The 23269-nt window shown below is 44.2% G+C and overlaps 1 protein-coding gene across 4 annotated transcripts in view; it reads right to left on the bottom strand.

Moving 5' to 3' along the window:
• The window catches only part of FBXO21 (F-box protein 21), a 36978-nt gene extending 14111 nt beyond the window's left edge, over positions 1-22867 (bottom strand). For all 4 annotated transcript variants that reach the window (XM_060028093.1, XM_060028095.1, XM_060028094.1 and 1 more), the window contains exons 1-9: positions 22610-22867; positions 21596-21731; positions 19591-19685; positions 13038-13159; positions 10032-10178; positions 9595-9731; positions 8492-8628; positions 4701-4880; positions 3488-3620 (exon numbers count right to left, since the gene is read on the bottom strand). In XM_060028093.1, coding sequence (XP_059884076.1) covers positions 3488-3620; positions 4701-4880; positions 8492-8628; positions 9595-9731; positions 10032-10178; positions 13038-13159; positions 19591-19685; positions 21596-21731; positions 22610-22848 — 1326 coding nt within the window. In that variant the 5' untranslated portion in view covers positions 22849-22867. The remainder of the gene's footprint in view (positions 1-3487; positions 3621-4700; positions 4881-8491; positions 8629-9594; positions 9732-10031; positions 10179-13037; positions 13160-19590; positions 19686-21595; positions 21732-22609) is intronic.
• Positions 22868-23269: the final 402 nt, after the last annotated feature.

Below are 23269 nucleotides of genomic sequence, written 5' to 3'. Positions count from 1 at the left end.
TCTTGGAACAGGGGCGACTACTGCACATGACTGGCAACTTGCTCTGTAAAGGGCCCGAAAGTAAATATTTTAGGCTTTGTGGGTTGGACGGTCTCTGACTCAACTACTCCCCTCTGCCGCTGTGGCTGAAAAGCAGCCAGAGACAGTCCGCAGACAAATGGACACAGCCGTGTGCTGACAAAACGTATTCACAAAGCCAGGCGGCTCTGGGCCCAGGGGCCAGAGTTTGCGGACCCTGCTCTGTCCTCTTAACTGCAGGTTTCCCCCGACATCTCTCTGAAGCTCTTGGCTCCAACCTCTGGACGTCCACTTCTGTGGGCTCTTCTACTTTTGGGACTTCAGCTACTAGATGCTGATGCCAAGAGCGCCCACCAAGCACGGTACTCCATGGCTCCAGGTCATGCCAATCAAACTCAGCATATCCCAGACGGAACACTGTCTCCTACCCCGAAACAGGTCAGTTCCCCACACGCTTCAACTTTTAAAGTGGCCTCCCTTATTGGAAAATTGGGATATTCTCTTCGAGCCTCCTTCCTTGTTCACAGCTAATGAATTTCTGTCATTTCTTAATCATTCATTCAAATAAAATGTTGTACCTACTGGGTGGCAGGAATTGTGTTGAGAGCAAGGGGAATAGCTACAGTAAAGAACAAGACATGGTCCCTGACCTTAAAGAGTACGGCCTCGTGCGGAAGGATGGTTAAGCAGCTGCGAGACACTCCGCACAAGCTTTGCGGAAGGGCGAGCTCAGGGCCGTCATGGTGCAGAGGGGCAGGGAGGGGCTTCAGAGGCAGGAGATCAGAGATTCGAGAGCCGCTGACCTACAGACGGTAACTGAGGTAAGGAGAGCTGGTGAGATCACTGAGGGGAATTGTGCACAGTAGAAAGAAGTCTAGAAACTACCCCACAGTGTAGAGCCTTAAAGGGAGAGACAAAGGACAGCAACTAGCGAGAGCCTGGGAAGAGGGGACCAGAATCAAAGGAACAGTGTTTTGAGTGGGGGGATGACCTCCAAGTGATCAAGAAAGATGAGGAAAGACAAGTGTCTACTGGATTTGGCAACAAAGAGAAAGGTTTAGCAAGAAGGCATCATGGGCTTCCAGTTCACGTGGGGGAGGGCTGGGAATGGAGCCCCATGCTCTGCGCAGTGCGGGGGAGGCGAGGGGGAGGCCATCACAAGGACCCTGGCCAGGCTGGGAGAGAGAGGTAAGGTGGAGCCGTGGGCAAAGCCGGGGGCTGTCGTCGGAGGCTTCTCCTTCTCTTTTTTCAAAGATGAGGGAGACCTGAGTATGTTTAATGCTGACAGTAGAAGTAGAAACAGGGAGCTGCAGATACAGAAGAAGAAATAAAGGAAAACTTAGTAGTCCAAGGACAGGCAGCAGGTTGGATCCAGAGCACACGGAGTTTTGCCTTGGAAGACTGAGGGACATCTTTTCCACTGAATGTGGAAAATGGAGGGAAGGGATAACTACGGATCGGAACAAGGATGTAGGTTTAGCAGCAGGAGTAGAAAGTGCCCTTCTGTTGCCTTCTTCAGAAACAATCTCGCCTTGGCCCTGGTCCACAGGGGTGAAGCGTGTGGGTGGGCTGTGAATCTGAACGCCTGATGCCATCAACTTCTGTGCGGGAGACCTTGGCAAACTACTTAACTTTTCTCGGTGCCTCGGTTTCATTGTTTGTAAAAGGGCAAAAAACAAAACAAAAGTAGCCACCCCAAAGGGCTGGCAGAAGGTACTGGAGGTGTGCAGCACTGAGCTCTCCCAGCCGTCCCCACCACTGGAGGAACCTACTTCCCTGTGCTCTGAAATCGTTCCCCGGCCTTCTAGGGCCACCTCAAACCCTTTCTCCGGAAAGGACCCTTTTCTAACTGCTTCCGCATCCCCTGGAGCCTTCCTCGCTTTGGGCCCCAGCTCTCCTCCACTGTCATGGGGTCCTTCCTGCAGTTACAGCACAGTTCATGGAGGCGAGACAGTTGCCACACGTGGGGAAGGAGCCACTTACCCTTCCTGAGCTTAGATGCAGGGAGTGTCTAGGTGCCTGACCCCAGCAGCCCATGAATGGTCATCATGGGGAAAAATGTTCTGCGTGTGACAATTTTGGAACTTGTTCCAGTGACATCTGCTTGGAAGGAAGGCAATCCTGACCATCTGAGGAGGATACCAAGGAAATTCCCCCAGAGGTAGCACAGGAGCCCTAAACTGAGCCTGTCATCAAAGGGAAGGATGCCAGGGCTTCTACAGACGTTCCCCCCAAAGGCGATGTCAACCCTACTCCTTCTAAGGCTGATGTGTAATTTAAGTACAGAATCTACTTATGAGGAACCATGCATTTTACAAATTATCATGAAATTCCTGAACTAATGTACAGTAAAAAGTGAAAGGAATTAGTTATGTATGTCCTGGTATCAAAAATAAATCAAGTAAAAAATAAAAGTAAACTATTCAATTCTGGACAAGGTCGTGGGAAGCAGGTGGTGACCTTGGTAGACAGCCTAGTGTTCCAGTAACTCTTCTATCGCATCACATGGGTGTCCTGGGAGGACAGCCACTGCCTGGGCTGTAGATGACATCTGAAGACAGGGGCTCAGGGATTTTCCTACTGACGCATCCTTTCCTAGAACTACGGTAGATCTTTGACACTGTGAATAAATGAGGCAATGTAAATCTAAGCAACGGTGAGTCACTGAGGTTATTTACTTTCTCAAGAAAGATTTTACCACTCTCTAGTGACAGGGCTGATGATTTTATGGTGATGTTCCTGTGAGAGCTTAGAATTCAAGTCTATGACCCGGCTGTCTAAACAAAGTGGACTATTAACATATTCCCATGGCCAAGCAGGGGCATGATGGGGACGAGCAGCTGCTCCTGCACTGTGCTGCATGGCTGGAAGCATACATGTGCTATACCCGCAGCTCCTGAGCAGTGGTGCCGACCCCAAACATGGTGGCCTCTGACAGGGCTTCCTGCTGGCCAAAGGGGGCGTCACAAACCTGAGAGAGCCAAGTGGAACAGTAAAACCCAACAGTTTCCAAAGGCATAAGCAGTCCTCAAAGCATCCAGCAGCTGGACCTGAACACATCAAGGTCTCACTTTCCCACGCCGTGCAGGGCTATTCACATGCGGCCAATTTAGTTGCTAACAGCACAGCTGGAGGATGAATATGGAAACTTCTGCTTCCCCTTGAGAAGGGCGGCTTTGGGAAAATACATCTTTGGGGCACCAGTGGGTGAGAGGTAGGGCCGAGGCCTTGTGGTTCTGGGAGTTTAAGGCACTGATCACAGAGAGAATGGGCAATTCCTGGCAGGATAACTAATTTTTAGTAGAATAAAAGGAGACAAAAAGTTAAATCGATGGGTCAACACCAGGAGACTGTGAATAAATCTGTGTTTATCCTCCAGGTTAATACAAGGATAAACTTGTAAGCGCTGCCTCTCAGCTAGGAGTTCCCTCTCTAAGGCAGGTGCAAAGCATCAAAGTAAAATAATTACCTTCTCTGGCCAGATGCCCAGGTGGAAGTAGAGCCTGGCTTGGAGAAGGAGGAGCTGCACCTGGTCCGGGTACATCGCCAGGTACAGATCCAGGGAGTCCCTCAGGAGCTGGTACGACTGGTCGATGCCTTCCCTGTGGGGAAAGAAATCTGTGTTTTATCCTGTTTGCTTCTGAGCTAAGACCCTCTTTTTCAAGGCCCAGATCTTAAAAGTAATGGACACAAATCCCACACGTTCTCTGATTCTGATACTTCCTCTCTTCAGGAAAGTTACAACACTCTTAACAAAAAGATACACAAGAAATAGAAATTTCGTACTCCACTAAGTTAAAATCATAACCGTTTTCCTTACAGAGTCACCTTGATAACACTGTACATAAATTAAAAATGGACTCTGAATAGGTAGAGGACTATTAGGTCAGTGAAACTCTTCTAGATGACACTACAGCGGTGGGTACACGTCATTACCTGCTCGTCAAAATCCACAGAATGTACACCATCAACAGCAAACCCAATGTAAACTATGGACTTGGAGTGATAATGACGTGCCAAGGTAGGTTCATCAACCGTAACGAACACCCTGCTCCCGGGAGGGGGGTTGTTGAAATGAGGGAGGCCGTGTGTGTCCAGAGGCAGGGGGTAAACGGGAACTCTCTGTACTTGCTGCTCAGTTTTGCTGTGAACCTAAAACTGTTCTTAAAAAAATAAAGTTTATTTAAAAAGAAATTCTGCCATTAGGCAGAAAACTAATACTCCAATCTATAAATTTCTATTTTCCCTGTAAGACAATTTTCCTTGGACTCAGAAGCAAGACTGTTTCATACTTTTGTTTGTCCTCTTACCTAAGTGATAGAAAGGTATAAATTCCAAGACAGCAAAGCACTAGGAGGTGAAAAATAATTGTTGCCAGTCTAAAATATTCTTGTTACTGGAGAATGCTTTCAGCATTTATAAAAGAGAACTCGCCCAAGTCCACTGCAAAGATCTCAAAGAAAAGTCACTCAACACATCCTAAGTCTGGATAGCATTACATCAAGGGAACCAGTTTTTTCCCATGGTGGGTAGATAGCTGCAGCTGTCCCAACTGTGCCACAAAGCATCCGCTGCTTCTCTGTATCACAGGTAGGCTCATTAAATAAAATTCTCTGTAAGGTAATTTGCACCTCCAAAGACGCACACGCCGCGGAAGTACTGGAAAACCAAGAAAACCTTACCGCTTTCCCAGGCTTAAAAGGTTTCCCACCATTCGCTGTAACACCTTCTTTACGTTCACCACCCCATACAGCGCTGCAGTCACATGCTGGCCGATCAGGTATTCACATTCTTTCACTGTCAGCTGCTTGCCTTTCCCAAAGGCATCTATGTAGATGTAGTCAAAGATGTCCAGGGTTGCCCTATCCAAAGAGCACACGTAGCGAGTCGTATCTCAGATTAGAGCTGAACAAATCAATATTTAAAACCCCGTAATAAGTAGCTCAAATCAGAGAACGAATGTTAACACAGTGGCATTTCTACTGAAAATATCAAGGCCTTGCCCAAAGTCTGAAATCTGACCTCTATACACACTCTGCTGTATTAAGATTGCAGTACACTGATACTTGAGAAATAGCACTGGTTTATGCCATTTAATATAGTTTTTTAGAGAGATTAACTCTAAGACTCACTGCCAGGCCTATCTATCAGAAGTCTGGTTGAGAGAAATATTTCTGGAATGCCTGAGCCAGTCTATTAATTTCACAGAGTAGCAGCAGTTAACGTCTGCGGATCCCGGGCCCCTTGAGGCTGTGATGACAGTTATGGGGCCTGGGGCCACAAGGATTCTGGCCTCAGCTCTGCAGATGCGCTCGGGAGGCTCAGGCTGGGACCCCGCTCCAGACCCCGGAGAGCTGCGTCCCTGGCCTCCACCTCCCACTCCTCCCATGGAACCGCCCTCCACGACCCGCGCTCTCGCACGTAGGGGTGGCCCACGCCGAGCCGGGCCGGTAGGCGGTCACATAAGCAGGTTCTCACCTCAGGACCTCTAACGATACTGCATTCACCCTACGAGGACTCCTGAGGGATTGAGGTGGGACTTTGTTTCAGGGATAGCTGTGTTTTTTTTCTTTGAGCAACTGTTTCACTTTGATAGAGACTTTCTCTTCGGCAGCTAAAAAGCCCAGTCAGATTTCTTCTCAGTCGTATTAATAGCCTGCCTTTAGCAAGACATATATAATTGTTCCAGAAATAAGGAATGCTCTTCAACCCTTTTTTTGGGTCTAGGAGAACCACACAAATGCACACAAGTTTACAGGCAAAAATCCTAAACAAAATATGAGCAAATCAAACACAGCGAATGTATAAAAATCCACATGAGTAAGTCAGATGCTCCTTAAGAATGAAAGGAGGACTGAACGCTAAAACATTTCACCACATGCAGACTAAAGGAGAAAAACCACATCCTATCTGTAGACACAGAAAAGAAATTTGGGGGAAAAAAATCCTAGCTATTAATAAAACTCTTAGCAAATTACGACTTTATTATTGTTTTTTCCTTTTTTTTTTAACCGCACCATGCGGCATGCAGGCTCTTAGTTCCCCGACCAGGGATGGAACCCGTGCCCCCTGCAGTGGAAGCGTGGAGTCCTAACCACTGGACCGCCAGGGAAGGCCCAAATTACAACTTTAGAAGGCAGCTTTGATCATCTCAATGAAAGGTACTGCTCCCAAACATCATGTTTGAGATGAAATTTTAAAGTCATACCCAAGGCAGAGTGCCTGCTATCACTGTTTCTATTCACTGTGTACAAGAGGACCCAGCCAGCAGAATAAGTAAAAGAGACACAAACATACAACAGCTGGAAAAAAAAAAGAAGAAATAAAACTGTCGCAATTCAGACAATATGACGGTCTACATAGAAAAGCTGAAAGACCTAGCAAATTATTAGCACTAATAATTGATCCAGCAGAGGTGCTGATAATCAGACCCAGATCTAAGTCATCAACCATGTCCCTGTGCACCACCAATACACAGACAGCGTAATTTAAACAATTACCATTTACAATAGCAACAAAAAGTTAAGGTACCCAGGAATAAATCTAGCAATATATCAAAGAGCTGGATGTAGAAAACAATAAAATATTTTTAAGGACATTAAAGATGACTTAAACGTGCAAGGAGATGTGTTTACAGACAGACAGACTGAGCAGGGAAGCGCAAGCAGGCCATACTCCTCACGTGAATCCACGAATCCAGAGGAGCTCTGGGCCCAGCTACCATACCAGAGCTTCGAGGTGCCTGACAAACGGATTCTAAAGCTGCACATGGACACCAGGCTAAGAGGAGCCAGGGCAATTCTAAAGGACTCCGTGGGGGCCTCGCCCCACCAGTCATTAGGACTAACGATAATGCCACAGTCCACGCGACACTATGGTCGTGGTGCAGACAGAGACCACGGGCCCGAGGAGCAGTCCAGTCAGGACGCAGAGGGCCTGCAGCCCAGCAGCTGTGCGCTCTCCTGCCAACCTCCCGGCCTCTCCCCAGCGGGCCAGCCCTTTATGGGTCTCAGTGTTTGTGTCTGCCAGGTGCTTGGGGTGCTACCAAACCACTTCACTGTTCATCTGCATTGTGGTGTATGCTCACTGTGGCCTAAAGAAGGAAAAACAATCCTGTTACCACACACAAATGTGCCCGGCAACAGGTCACTGTGGTAAGTAACATGGTAATTGGTGTTTTAAATGCTTTATATCACACAGAAATCCTTGGTGGACCATTATATAAGCATTTAAGAATATTTTAGAGATATTGGGGGAAATTGGTTGGGTTATTCAGGGAGAGGGAATGAACTGAAAAAGCACTTTTCTCATTTAAAATAATGGAAAATGGGTGCCTGCTATCCAAAAGAGAAACCATCCAATACATTTTAAGGAACAGATTATATCTGGGAAACAAGGGAAGCCTGTACTCGCTATTCAAGGAAACATACACATGTAACGAAATATTAAAATTTGCATGGAAATAACAAATACTTTCAAACTAACTGGCGGTTACCTCTAGAGAGAAGAGGAGGGAAAGGGATAAGGAAGAATACCGAGGAGCCGCCAACTTACAGACAAGTTTTATTTCCTAAACCCGGAGGCGGAAATATAGAGACCAGCATGAGAAATTCCACCAGGCGTGTAAAGCACTGGGTTCTCTCATTTAACCCTCCAAACCACTTTATGAAAAACATTAGCCCCATTTTACACAGGAAGAAACTGAGGCTCAGAGGAAACCGAGGTCTAAATTCAAACTTCAAAGCTCAGCTACTTTCTATCATTCCACTCATCACTTCACCGAACAGTACCACAGCCAGTCATTAAGAAGTAGTTTGAAGTAACAGGATGTAATTAAATAACTATGTTTCTTTTCCCTCTAGATGGCACTTTTAAAGAGACCCGTCTCTCTAGACTATAGCTGAAAAGGAGCTTTACGTCCAATAGGACACCAGGTCCCAAACAAGAGAACAAAACAGAACTCATTAACCTGGTCTGCAAAATGCGCCTCAGGTCACCAACCTTGCCTAAAAGGAGTGCCACTGCTGAGAACCTGAGTATCTGCTTTTGCACATGGATGAAGAACTTGGGCCCAGTTCCCTCTCCCTTGCTTCTCCCTCCCTCCTTCCCTCTCTTCTGGGGGGAGATTTTACGGAAGACTGGGAAGTAACAGTTTCTTTAAGAACTCTTTGTACTGATTTGCTTCGGAACAAAGGGACTCTGAGATTCACATAAGATCCTGAACTCTTAGTCCTGTTCTTTAAAATTAAATGTTTTCTCTGAGGTAATTGGAGATTCACATGCAGTTCTGAGAAATAAGACAAAGATTCAGAGCGCACTTCTCCCACGAGCAGATCGCGGACGTGGATACAGTCAAGAGCAAACCAGTTCCATCACCACCCTAGGCCCCCTTTTAACCTCTGTTGTTACATCTCCTCTCAGCACAGTGGAAATGAATCCTCAGGGCAATCACGATGTGTCACGGATGGCTCACCCTTCTGCACCTTGGCACCACCTTAGTAAGAAGTGACTGGGGAAGTTGACAGGCTCCAGTGGGACCCCCAACTGCCGGGCAATGGTCAGGTAGAGCAGAGACATGCTGATTGGGATTCCAGTTCTGCGGATTAAAACCTAGCAGAGAAAAAGGCAGCTTTAGCTTCACAGAGATGAATCGCACCTTCTCACCCCTTCCCCACACCTTCTCAGTGGCCACCTACTGTGCATCAGGTGAGAGGACAGGTTTTCAGGCTTAAGTGGATGAATATTTCATTTACTTAGATCAGGGCTCTCGGACTACAGTCCATGGGCCAAATCGGGCCCACCAACTGTTTTTGGATGGCTTGCATAAGAAGAGTTTTAATATTTCTTAATGTTTAAAAAAGTCAAAAGAATACTATTTCATGAAACATGAGGACTGTATGAAATTCATATGTCCATGTCCACATACGACACTCTGCTGGAACACAGCCACATGCCTTTGGTTCTGTATGGTTTGTGCCTTCTTTCACTTGACCATGGCAGAACCGAGTGGTTAGGACAGAGGGTATGTGGCCTGCAGAGCCAAGGAGAATCACTGTCTGGCCCTCCACAGAAAAAGTGTGCAGACCTGTGATTTAGGCCCTCCTTCTTCTAGGAAGAACGTAAGGCCATTTCAGATAACGTGTGTAAGATATGACAAAAGAAAATACAAGTCTCATAGAGAGCAACAGAACAGATACGAAAACAGAGACAAGTAGGAAGCAAATAAAAAACAAGCATCAATGACGTAGCTGGTCATGTATTTCCTCCAGTCTTCCTGGAAGCCAGTGCAAAAAGGTTAGTTTCATAGTTTAGTGTTCACAAGATGCAAACTGATCACACTGAGTCGGAGAAGTCCTATTTCCAGTCAGGAATTTACTTCAAGGGTCTTCAGAGGATGCTCTGTGATGAAGCAGGTAAAAGCCACAGCAATATCCTCACAGTAGAGGCAAAAATGAGTTTCACTGGGCACTGAGAGATGAACAAAATCTATTACTTGCCCTCAGTAACTGTACAGTTTATCAGAGATAAGCTTAATATATATATAATTATTATATTTTCTATCATACACATATTTACCTGGTGCATATATAAGTTTAGGGCATTATAGTAATCCATTCGGTTCCCCTTGAACTTCAGTTGGTCATAAAGGACGTAGTTCATGGCATCCAGCACCTGGCTCTGGAGTTCTATTTCCATTATCATGGAGGATTCACCTGAAATACAGAGACCTACTCTGAGGACACAAGCACAAATAACGTTGTGACCAGTGTCCCAAATAACCTTTAACATGCAGACACTGGCAATGTCCTAAGAATATACATCAGGTGTTACCAACCCAGGGTGGAAAAGACAATACGTATTTGAGGTCTTTTACATCATCCAGGTGAACATGTGGTTGTATCATCAGTCGATTTTTTGGGACATAATGGGAACGCACTGCAGAATTCCCCAAATTAATCAATTACTCTACGTTTTCTTTTGCAAATACAGCTGTATCCAAAGCAGTTCCACACCTGCCTTGAAGGCCAAGCTGGGGTGGCGACTATTTATGCCCCGGAGGGTTTTGCAAACAAGCTCCACGATGCTGTCAATCTGGGCCTGAATGTCTCTGAGGCTGATGTCGGAGAGAGGATTGCAGTACTGGTCAATATACACTGCACCTGAAATGAACAAGAATTACTGAATAAATTCCTCCTTCCACCTTCTCTTATCAGTGGTCATTCACCCCAGACTCCTGGGGCCACAGCTCTTTACACCACTCCTCCAGATGTGGCTCCTATCGCGGATGTCAGGTCTGGCTGCTGCTAATACACTGAGAAGGAGCAACATTCTTACAACAAAGAAGATTACATTTCGTTATTATTTTTTTAATATACCAAAACTCTCTCAGAGGTCATGGACTCAAAAGAACTGTGTGATACATGCCATATCTCCACAGTCTACTAGGAAGAGAAATAAATACCATAAAGGAGATCTTTTCAAGCTACTTCTCTGTCCCTAATTTTCTTACAGTTCAAAATCCAACAACTCTGAAAACTTATAAGACAGTTCACTGAGACTTAAAAAAAAATAGTTGAAAGCCCTCAATGTCAGATATACCATTTCAACAAATTATTCCTCTGAAAGGTGAGCCAGTAAATGGACTTTGGAGATAACTGGACTTTGAAATTAAATAGTTACACTCAGGAAACCCACAGCTAATAAGTTGTACAGAGCACACCAGAGATACTGTCTCTCAAAAATCACTACTCTTCACCACCTTAGGTTACTTTTTAACCCGAGACCCAGTGGGCTAACCTGCTCATCTGCTATAGGACGTTTCCACTCGGGAAGCTGTAGTCACTTTAAATTCAAGGTCTCAAACCAGCTCAGGACCTGGATCCCCTACTTACACCCCAGTGGGTATCAAGAGACCTGGACACCAGCCCCAGTTCTGCCACCAGCCAGGGAATGGCTCCTGGGTCTCCTCGGGACTCAGTTCCCCCCCCCGCCACCGTCAGCTGAAGGGCTTTATGCTGCACAGCTCCGCAGCCTGTTCTATCTGACTGCTGCTTCTTAGCCTTCGTCAACGGCATCAGATGGTTCTAGTTGGTCACCAAGGATCAAAACCCTGGAGCCAATTTCTATTCACTCAACTAGTTAAAAACCTGCAACAGCTACCCAATGTCCACAGCACTGATGTGAACGAGCTGCTGAAAATTATAATATTACTTAATATTTGAAAGATGAAAGAGAAGTCATTGTTTTCATAAATAAAGCTTGTCAAGTTATTCCTGACTGTGGAATAAACACAAGATGCCTCTTAACTCCGGGATGCATATGTGAAGATTCCAGGGTGGTGAGGATATTTTATTTTCATGAACTGAAGCAGATACTTCATGTCCTTCTGGATGGTATAATCAACAAGATCAATCAATAAGAATCTGCACTACACACTGTGGAGGACAAGGAACACAAGAAACACAGTGACTACTGAAGAAACAACCTGTACACACAGGAAACAGAGAGGATGGACAGGGTTTACTAGCCGCCGCTACTGCAGGTCTGAGGCAGTAAAATCTGCAAGTGTCGCAGGTATCAGGGAAACTTCATGCAAGTGAAACCTGAAATGAACTCGGAGGGTGAGTAGGATTTAGGAGGGAATCCTAAGGAAGAGGGACACCACGAATGAGGAAGTGAAGCCAGGTGTATGTGTATGGCGCCAGTGAGGATACTGGCCTGGCTGGAGCAAATGGGACATTTTAGAGAGTGATGGGGAAAGGCCTGATTGAATTATGGAGGGCACTGAAAGCAGGCAGAGATTTAATTTCAAAAAGGAAATCAGCTGGCCACATCGCAGGCTCACATGGAGTGCTGAAAAGGCTGGGTTTCGGACTAGGCCGGCACTGCACGCCGGCTGACTGGAGAGCAGGAGGGGGTGATGCCCATGAAAGCAAGTATCACTTAGAAAGCTGCTGCTGGGAGAGGTGGCAACAGCCTGCGTGAGACCAAGAACAGAACGGAGACACGACTATGAGAAACGCTGGAAAGGAAGAAGAATCAATGAATTGGGTAAGTCGCTGGGAGTAGGGAATGAAAGTGAAGGAAGAGTCATATCTGTATTTCATAACCATAATTTGTGGGAGTGTTTGGGTAATATGCTAGGAATTTAAAAGTTTTTAAAAAATGAAGTCACATTTTGTTCTTGCTCAACTCAGTAGGAACAGAAAGTTCTTCCCTTCATCCTGCCTGTCCACTGGACTTCTTTCCACTCAGTTCTCATTATGGACAATGAGACTCACTGACACGCAAGAACATTTTGTCCTCATTAAACTCCAACCAGAGAGGTTAAGGGATTTGCTCGAGGTCACATGGAGACAAAACTGGACACATTTATTTCTGATTTGAAGTGAGGTTTCAAAGCTTAGAGAGACAGGGAATTAACCTCATTAGCTAAAATGTCAGCCTCATGCTTTGAACCGATGATGCATCTTTAAATTTATTTATTTATTTATTTATGGCTGCGTTGGGTCTTTGTTGCTGTGCACAGGCTTTCTCTAGTAGCGGCGAGTGGGGACTACTCTTCGTTGCGGTGCGCGGGCTTCTCATTGTGGTGGCTTCTCTTGTTGCAGAGCACGGGCTGTAGGCGCGTGGGCTTCAGTAGTTGTGGCTCACGGGCTCTAGAGCGCAGGCTCAGTAGGTGTGGTGCACGGGCTTAGCTGCTCCGCAGCATGTGGGATCTTCCCGGACCAGGGCTCGAACCCATGTCTCCTGCACTGGCAGGTGGATTCTTAACCACTGCGCCACCAGGGAAGCCCGATGGTGCATCTTTATAAACACTGTCTCTTTAGCTGAAGCTAAAGATTCTGACCAGATCTTGGCTCTGAATTTAATCGTTCTGCCTACCTAATTGATCAGACCATACAAGCCAACCATGTAGCACAGTTTACTTTTCCACTGCTTTTCCATCAGGGCCACTTTCACTGCTGCTCTTAAGGACAACTCAGCTGCCTATCAAAATATCAGTGTTAAAGTCTCACCTTCAAGATATGATTCATAGTCATCAGGCTGCTGAAGAAAAGCCTTAAGATTATTTAAAATTTTCTGTTGTCGTAGGTAATAAAGAATTTTTTTGGCGTAGTATTTCCAGGTCAAAGCTTTTCTGGAAAAAACAAATAAACAAACAAGCAATGAGTCAATAAGAATTAAGATTTTAAAATTCTCAATTATCCATTTTTTTACTTCACACTAATCATACCACGTTAAGAGTCTACTTAACAAGAAAAGTATAATTGGCTCACAAGCATATAGTACTTATCATGGAAGCAGACAGCACAATTTAGGGTTTGACATTTGTAATTTAACACTAAATTAGCTGTGCTGAAATTCAAGAAACAGTTATCCATTTGGCTTCAGATTTACTAACAGGAAATGAAAGAGAAACCTGAAAAGTCAGGGGAGCTGGTTGAGTCTCAGGAGACAGGAGAAAGGCATTTGGAAGCTTTCTGGCCGCTTGGACCTTGGGCTGCTGCTTTTCTCCTTCTACACTCACTGCCATCTCATCCAGTCTCAAGGTTTCAGACACCATCCATACTGACACCCCCCAATTTATTCTCCAGAACAGGTTTTTCCCCTAAACTCCACACCTGTATATCCAACTGCTACAACCACATCCCACTTCAGTATCTGATGAGACCTTAACTTTCTTCCCCTCCTAGAGTCATGCCCATCTCAGATAAAGGCAACTCCACCATCCAGTTAGGACACCCTCGGAGCCATCCTTGACTCCTTGCTTTCTCTCACAGCCATATTCAATCCATCCACCTATGCTGTTAGTCCTATCGTCAAAATATATCAGAAATGTGAGCACGTCCAACTCATCTAAACCACCGTCCTCTTTTGTCTGTATCATAGCAGCTTCCTGCTTTGATCCTTGCCCCTCACAGTCTACATTCGACATGGCAGCCAGAGGGCGCCAGGTGACATGTTAAGTCATAGCACAAAAATCCTCTGCCCCAAATTCTCCAATGGTTTTCCACCTCGATCAAAGTATATAAAAGCCCAAGTCCTAATGATGACCTAAAAGGTCCTTTAAACTCTCGCCCCGTTACCTGTCTGCCCTCAGTTCCTGTATCACCCTCCCCACCCAGTCCAGCCGCCAGCAATGCTGGTTTCCCGGCCGTTCCTTCCTCACACCTGGCTGGAGTTCACCTTAGGCCTTAGCACTCAATTCCTCCTGACTAGAACATTCCTTCCCTGGGGATCTGCAATCTGTGCCCTCATCTCCTTGCAGGTTTTGACTGAAATGTCGCTTTGAGTAAGGCTTTCTCCCACCATTCTATTTAAAATTGTACCCCCCCCCATCGTTCCCTTACCCTCTCCCCTGGTTAATATTTCTCTATAGCACTTCTCATTTTCTAATATAATTAGTATCTTAACTTTGTTAAGCATCTCTCTTCTCCACTAGACTGTGAGCTCCATGAAGGCAAGGTTTTTTTTTTTTTTTAAGCATTGCTCACTGCTGTATCCTCAGCTCCTAGAATGGTGTCTGACACACAGCAGATGCTCAATAAATACTTGCTGAATGAGTGAAACTCTTCATCAGATCTCCCAAATATGCACAGGGATTATGCGAAGTAGGAGGGAGACAATCAATGATTAACTTATTGGCCTGGCTTCATAAATAAAGGACTCTCCAATCTTCAGGGAGTAAGAGAAAATGAGCAGACCTAGGTTTTACTAGCTTTTTAACCTTTGAGCTGTAAAGTATACCAATCTAGAAAATCACATGAAACAAACGAATAGCCTAATGAATTATTATAAGGGAAACACCCTCGTATCCACCACTTAGGCCAGGAAATAGAACTCTGCAGAAAACCCAGAAGCTCCCCATGGGCCCTCTCCCCCCGCCGTGACAATGATCACAACCACACCTCAGTGGTCATCACTACCTTGCTTTCCTCTAGAGTTTGCAAATGTGTATCCCTAACACTCCAGACTAGTCTGTTCACACGCTTTCAAGTCTCTTAATTCACAGGATCCCCCTTCATCTTTTTTCCCCTTGTATTTTATTTGTTGAAGAAACCTGGTTGTTTGACCTGTACTTTCCCATAGTCTGGAATTTGTTGACTGCATCCACATGGTGTAGCATAACATGTTCTTCTGTCTTCTAAATTCCTGTAAATTGGACGTAGAGGCTTGATCAGATTCAGATTCCATTTACTTGGCAAGACGACTTCATAGGCGGTAGTGAGTTCCACAAGGAGGCAATCATGCCTTGGTTGTCTCTTTCTGTGATGTCAGCAGCCATTGCTACTCAAAGGCCCAGGTCTGTTAATTCATTAGAGGCCATGAAGTGGTGATGGTCTAATGCAGCCATCCCTTTTAATTAGTAGCTGGAATACTTCTATAAAGAATAATTTCCCCTCACCTGCTATTTGGTCCCCCAGTGGCATAGTATGTAGGAAAAGGCAGGATAAATATTCACTTCTTTCCCTTTATCGTTTTCCAAAATAATAATTTGGGTTGTTATTATCCTCCAAAGGTGACCAATTAGTTGTTGTTAAGTATTATTATGAACTCATGGAGCTAAACATATTTGCTGTATTTCCACCCATTCTAGTTACTGTCCACACTGATGCTCAAATCGCTACATCTTTGGCCAAAGGAAGCCTCTTCACGTTGGCCCCTGAATACTTCTGACATGAAATATTGTTACTTTTCTCGCTACCTGGTTCTAGGCTTCCCAGATGCTTCCAGGGTCATCTTTTACATTTCCTGCTCTGGACCTAGAATCAGGCGTTTCTCCAAACACCCTGGCTGCTTTTGATGGGGAGTAGTATGAAGACCACAATCTGAGTGCTAGGGATGATCATTTCTACTAGGTTGGTTATTGTTTCTAGACCTTTTCAGTGGGCAGATACGAAGTCTAGTGTATAAGGGTGTGTACCCACACACACACACATATACCTACACGTATTTAAACATAAAATATCTCATGAATTCATACTGACACATCTAATTCAAATTCAGAACTATACAGTTTTTACCTTCTTCTGTTTTGTGTCTGTATCCTTTTTTCCTCCAGGAGAAGCCTGCTTCTTCAGGATGCCAGTGATGAGCTAGAATACCACATCATCACTCATTGCTTTATTCTACCTCGCTCTCTTCTATACACACACACACACCAGCCTCAGAATAACAAGACCAATATTCTTATCACCTTGATGATTCCTGAAAACACCTAAATATTTTGTTCACGATCTCCCCCGTCCTCTGCTCATTTCTTCTGGACAGCTGTGTTGTGTCTACACTGTCAGGGCTTACAGCCATCACATACAATACTTTTTCCCCTATCACCTGTCCCTTGGATTTAATTCTACAAGTAAATATGTATTTAATGTTCACCACTAGTTCTTGCATCAGGGTCTCTTTAGTTATTTTGGTTGTCTGAAGCTCATTTTCTAGCATATTTTTCAGGTAGGGCTAAGAAGTCCCTGAGTTCTTTCAAGTGGATGAGTTTTTCCACAGCCCTTACACTTGGAAGTCAGTTTGGCTGGATATAAAAATACTTGGCTGACATTTTCCATCCTTGGGTATCTTAAATGTGTTACTCTTTTTTTTCTCTGGCAGAGAGTACTGCTGTTGAAAAGTTTAATGATTTCTGATTTGTTCTCCCTTATAAGTGGCTTTGTCTTTTTTGCCTGGATCCTCAAAGGACTTTTCTGTCTTTAAAATCTAGTAGTTTTACTGAAATATGTCTCAGTGCTGGTCATTCTGGGTCAATATTCCCAGATATAGTGTATGCCCTTTTAATATGTTGCTTCAAATCTTTATTTGTAGGATGTACTCTTCTTTTAAGACCACATAGAACACCATAAATGTAAACTGTTTTTAAATACCCAGGGACAGGTGCCTTAGCACCAACTACCCTTCTTCCTTCCTATGCTTTCCATATCCAAACAACAAGCATTTGCCAGGAATGAATACAAAGAGGGTCCTTCATGAAAACCGTCATCCCCAAACACTTACAAACATGAGAGTATTCCTTATTATTAAAAAACAACCCCGTTTTAGGTTCAAAATACTTGTCAGGCCAAAGGGTAACATACTTATGATAATTTCTAAGATGACTATAACGATACACACTTTTAGTGGCTGTGCATATTTAGTCTCTATTTTTTTTTTTTACCAATCTGATAAGGAAAAATGCAATATTTCATTGTTATTTAACATTTCTTCGAAGAGTGAACTTAAAAGTCTTTTTACTTGACTGCCAGCCACTTGGACTTGCTCTTCTGAGAATGTTGTCCTCTTATCCTTTGTACATTTTTCAATTTCTTTTTAGAAATTTTAAGGATTCTATTGACTTTGTTTATGGTTTCTTTGGTCATACAAGTCTATTTGTTTAATTGCAAAATCATTTGTCGTTATTTTTTTTATTGCTTTTGCATTACCAGTCTTGGTTAAGGAGGTATCCCCAGATTGTACATGAAGTCTCCTATTTTCTTGAAGGATTTTCATTGTGACAGTTTTAAATTTTAGGTTGTTTAATCTCTTGGAATTTAATTTTTGTATATGATACAAGTTTTACTTTCTTCCAGATGGATATTCAGTTATATCCAATACCATTCATTAAATAACCCATCTTCTCCCCTCTGAGTTTAAATATATTAAATTATCTGTTATGCTGAGACATGAATTTGAATTATCCTTTGCCACTGATGTAGCTATTTATTTTTATTCAAATATTGTATTGTTTGATAACAGGTAGTATCATAATATGTTCTAATATCTAGTGATGCAAGTTTCCCATTGTGATTATTTAAAAATTGTTTTTTCTGGCTCCTGTGAATTTACTATTCTGTATATGTTTTATGACAATACTATCCATTCAAAACACACAGAACTCTCCCCTCCCAAAACTCTTGTTGGATCGTAACTGGAAAAGCACTAAGTTTATGTATTAATTTTGGAAGAATCAACATTTTCATGATGGTAAGTCTTCTTATTCAAGGACATGTTATCTCTTATGCTTTTCAAACAACATTCTATAGTCTGACCTGGGAAACCCATCCCCAGGAATCTAATACTCAGAAATGAAAGCACTAGGAACACCACCCTCCCTAGTAACAAAATGGAGAAGAAAGTGGTCACCCATTAATGGGGGATGATTAAATAAGTTATGGTATACACTACAAAACAGTATGCAGCCATTAACAAAAGTGAATTTGATTTTTACCGTTGATTAGGATAGATTTCCACGGGGTAATGTTGAATGAGGAAAAAAAGATATTGAAAAGTACCTATTATTTGATCTCAGTTTTGTAAAGTGACGATCCCCCTCCATCCGCATGTATATCATATTAGCATGGAAGCAAACAACCTAGGTTGTCATCATAAATTACGGGAGTGGGGGCTGGGAAGGGCAGTGCAAACGGAGGGAGAAGGAAGGAAAAAAACAACATAAATAAGAAAAAAAATAAAAGTCTGCACTAAACATCAAACCAAGCCCAAAACAACCAATAAACTGAGTATGTATAATATTTATGTATCTAAAAGTTTATGTGTATGTATGTAAAAAAGCCAGGTCGACTTTTATTTTTAAGGCTGCACAATACTGACTATTAGATCACACTTCAATTCATTTATAGATAAACCAAAATAGAAACAGAAAAATGACCTCTGCATCAGAACTCATCCAAGGCCTAGAATAGTGACACATCTTACCTCTCCCCACAGCTGTTCCACCGATAGATATTTCTCTCTCCTAAACCCCCTTGAAAACAACAAGAAAAATGTCTTGCTCCCTGTTTGTGAGACATTTCACAATAATCTCTCTTAAGGAATATGTTAAACTAGCACTCTTATCTTCCATCACTAGTAAAGTTTCTAGAACTTTTAGAGCAGAAAATCTTTTTCGTAGGTTAAGCTTAACTTTTTCCAGATAAGCTGGAAGCCAAGTCATCTTTCAGGTAAACTGGAAATTAACCTTCACAGCAGAAAATATAAGGCATAAAAAAATTTAAGCAACAACCAAGAGAGAATGGATTCTTCTTAATCAGGAGAGAAAAAAGGCTCAACCAAATATCTATAATGTTCATCGCCAAAGTAAGATTACTGCTTACCAGAATTCAGAAATTGTAAAAAAAAAAAAAAAAAAAAAAAAAAATTATCCATTACATTAAGACATACGTAAGAAATTTTTAAAATTTTTTAAATTCAACTCATGACAGGCAAATTTGGTGGTAGTAGATGAAGAGATGACAACAAAGAAAAGATAATCTGTACTACCCAAATGATATACAGATACAAGTACCCAGAGCACAGTATTTGACCCATAGGAGGACTAAATATTAATTCTCCCAAAAGGATTTTTGCACCATTTCTTTAAACATCAATTGTCTTGGTGTATTTACCTTATATACACGGAATTTTTCAAAAATATAACTATGGCAACATGAATGTAACATGAAATATTTGGAACTACATGGATCACAGTTCAGTCACATACAAATTACAGCAATTAATTCTGGGGTTATTATTAAAACACACAAAAAAACTAACAAAATCCCTGATAAATCTACAGCTTACCTTCCTTCCATATTTAGGATACACACCAGTTCATCCTCAAAAAATATCTCTGGTCCCTCAAGATTCTCAATGTCACTAAAACCGTTACAAGGGACCTATGAAGAAGAGACACAAAGAGGCCTCAGTAACGAGTAAGAATGTTGTTGTCACTCTCACACACAAATCTGAGTTGCAAACAAAGCTGCTCATTTCTATGGAAGTGGTTAACACCTCTCCCACACTACCTTGCACCACCCACCCACTAGAGGTGCAAAGGAACACGTGGAGTAACAATCATTTGTTCAGATCATAACTGTTAGCTGTAAATGAATTATATCTTCAAAGACTGGAATTTCTGAAAGCGATAACTTACATCGGAAATGAGAAGAAAAATAGCTCTGAAATGAGGACTAGAAATACAAAAATCTCCTAATTCACAACAACTATTCTGTGCAGTCTACGTTGTATTCAACTAGGAGTGTAGGGCCAGGGAGAGAAGTCCAGTGCTTTGGGCAACTCTTAACCGACTGGGCATGTTTCTCCTCTGTAAATTGAGGTGGTGGTACCAATGAGTTTTAAGTTCCCCTTGGTTTAAAATTCTATTACTTCTCCCACTTTTCTTTTTGAAAGTAGCCAGGAAATTTCTTGTCAACCTGTGTGCATGTTGAGAACACAGGAATACAAGGGTCCTGAGCCAAAGTAATCATCCACCCACAGATCAATCCTAAGTATACTCCTGTTATGTTCAAAGTCCTTGACACGCTTCTAATCAAGCAGAGGTACAGGGAAAGAGGGAGCTGGGGAAAAAACACAACAATGCATTATTATTAGACAAAGGCACAGGCTGTTAAGTATGCATACAAAACCAGCTGGACTGTAAGCAGAGACAGCAAACTAGCAGCCCATGTCCAAGTGCATTAAACACATCCAGCACCCACATATACGTATGTGCAAACACATGGAAACCAGAATGGAATACCTGTGATGATGAATGCTCTTAGCCAGCGTATGGCTTATCCAAAGTAGGACATAAATTCTGACCATTCTAACATGAACAAACACTTACAGAAATGAATTACACTAGGAAATAGTTCGTTTTATTCTCTATAGGGGAACAAGTTCAAATTTGTCCAAAGTTCAAATTTTCCCTTTCAAAACTTGAAAAGCCTTGAAAACATTTCAAAACGTATGAACTCCATTAAGCAATAGTAATTAAAATCAGAAATAGGAATTAATCTTTAGTAAACCAGGATAGTAAAATAAATCAGACTGGCTCCATTTCTAGACCTCTGATCAGAAATAAACTTAAAATATTAGCGTGGACTATTTTCCAGAATTTACAAAAAGTTAAGAATCAGGACCCGATACAGAAACTTCTGTGAGAGATTCTGTGGAAGGGAAACCAACCAACCAACCCATGCACTTCAGCAATATTAAAAAACAAACAAACAAACAAAATAACTTTCCAGGGATAATGAATACAAGACGATTTAATTGAGGGAGTAATAATTCTTGATTTACAGGGATGTCTTGATTTTAGACATGTCTTAATCCTCTGTTACCTTAACAAATAATGCAGTTCACTACTGGTTAGAACCTGCAAAGCCAGAGAGAAGAACCATATTAATTTTGGCAACGCTTCTGGAAAATAACTGGGTGAAATCTGTAGTGTTTAATCATGGATAATACCCCCAATCATGTGGAGGTTGCAAAATATATGTTTAACCCAATTAAAGAGAAACAATGCTGATCACTGCGCCGCGGGTCCCTCCTTCCCTCTCCCTCCCCCTCTCCCCCCATTCTCTCTGGCTTTAGAAAAGTAAAGCTGGCAGGGACAAATGGCTTCACGTTGCTGGATAGCAGGAAAAGGACACAATGACTCTTGCATCCATCTAAGTGAGGAAGGGATTGTGAGAGCACTGAAAAGGGAGATAGCAAAAAGAGCTGGATGAGCTCATGCCTACAGACCCAGACGCAGACACCACTACCATGCAAATGCTTAGAGCTTCCATCAACAGATCCTTACGTGCTCTGAAAAGAACCTCTTTGAGAAGGAGGCTACAATCTTCCGGGCCTCTAACCCAGCTTTTTGCCGAACTTTATACTCCTCCAACCAATTGACGTAGTCGGTGGGGCTGTAGTGTTTCATAAGGGAAGGCCACCTACAAGGAGAGAAACACCCCCTCAGCTTAAGAGAGCCTCAAAGGCAGACAAACACGAATCAAAGGCAGCCTTGGAAAACAGGGAAAGCGGTTGGGTTTAGGGGTCAGAGGGGCCCTGGCGATGGACCTAGTTCAAATCTCCACCCGGCACGCACGCACTCGCTTACGGCGTGACCTTGGCGTAGCAGTATGAATACCGTGTTTCCACTCCCCGTTTATAAAATGCGGACCGTGGGAGCAACAACAATCATAGTGATGACAATCACAGTTAACATTAATTGCGCGCCTCCGAAGAGCCGGGCCCTGTGTAAGTGCTCCCTATACATCAGCTCATCTAATCACCACAGTAAAAGCTAGGTCTAATCAACACCGTTTAAAGTCGATGAATGAGGCTCAAAAAAGGGAAGTCGCTACCCCTAAGGTCGCACGCCGAGTACGCCAGGGCCAGATTGTATCCCGGGTCCCACACCGAAATCTGTGCTCTCAGCCAACAGCCAGGGGAGGATGCGCCCGCTTCCTCAAAGGGCTGTAAGCAGCACTGCATCACCCGGTCCGTGTAAACATTCTAGCACAGAGTCGGGCACAAAAGAAGCGCGCATGATGGATTAGCCGTGATACCACGGTCGTCATCCTTTATGGAGGGGCCGGCTGCTGGGCGCTTCCCAATGCGCAATCTGGACACCGGCGGGTCCGCCTGGCGTGGACCGAGGGGCCGGCGGCCTGGAGGCCTTTGTCTGTCTGTCCGCGGGAAGGGGTCCGGGGGTGGGATGCGGGGGTGGGGTCCGCGCGCGGGCAGGGAGGTGGCGGCTCCGGGCGGCCAGGCCCGGGCCCCGGGGGGCGCAGAGAGGGGGCGCGGGAGGCATGGGCGGCGGGCTCACCTCACCCGGAACTGCTCCTTCCACACCTTCCCGCTACTCTGGCACAGCTCGCGCAGCCGCCGGCAGGTGCTGGAGACGCGGCCGATGTCGGCGGCCGTCAGCGAGCCGCTGCACAGGATGTACTCCAGCACCTCGCCGGGCAGGTTGACGAGGCAGCTGAGGCCCGCTGCCTCAGGCGCGGCCTCCTCCGCCAGCGCCGGCACCACTTCCATCGCGCTGTCGACCGCTGCCGCCGCCATCTTGTCCGCGTACCTGGGGCCGCCGCGCGCGCGCGCGCGCGCGCGCGCCAGGGCGCCCCGCTTCGCCCCGCCCACCCGCCTTGAGGGGTGGGCGCCACGGTCGCCCCACCCACGCCCGTGGCCACACCCCCTCGGCCCCAGCTGCTCTCGAAGAGCTGAGCTGTGGCCAAGGAAAGGAAATGCGTTTTGGAAAATAACAGCGCGGTGGGGCCTGGAAGCTGTGAATGGACAATAATAGTGGCATCCATGTTTATTATGTGTGCGGAGCGTTTCCTGTCAATGAGCTCGTCGGCCCTTACCAATAACCCTATGAACTGTTCTTCTCCCCAAGTTACAGATGGGGAAACTGAGGTTCAGGGAGATAGATGGACTTGTTGGGAGTCCCTTGTCCTAGATTCTAATCCAGATCCGCTTGACTCTG

Source organism: Delphinus delphis, chromosome 13 (genome assembly GCF_949987515.2).
Source record: "Delphinus delphis chromosome 13, mDelDel1.2, whole genome shotgun sequence".
Taxonomy (NCBI): Eukaryota; Metazoa; Chordata; class Mammalia; order Artiodactyla; family Delphinidae; genus Delphinus; species Delphinus delphis.
The sequence above is the reverse complement of the archived record's forward strand: the minus strand, read 5'-3'. Positions and strand labels throughout refer to the sequence as shown.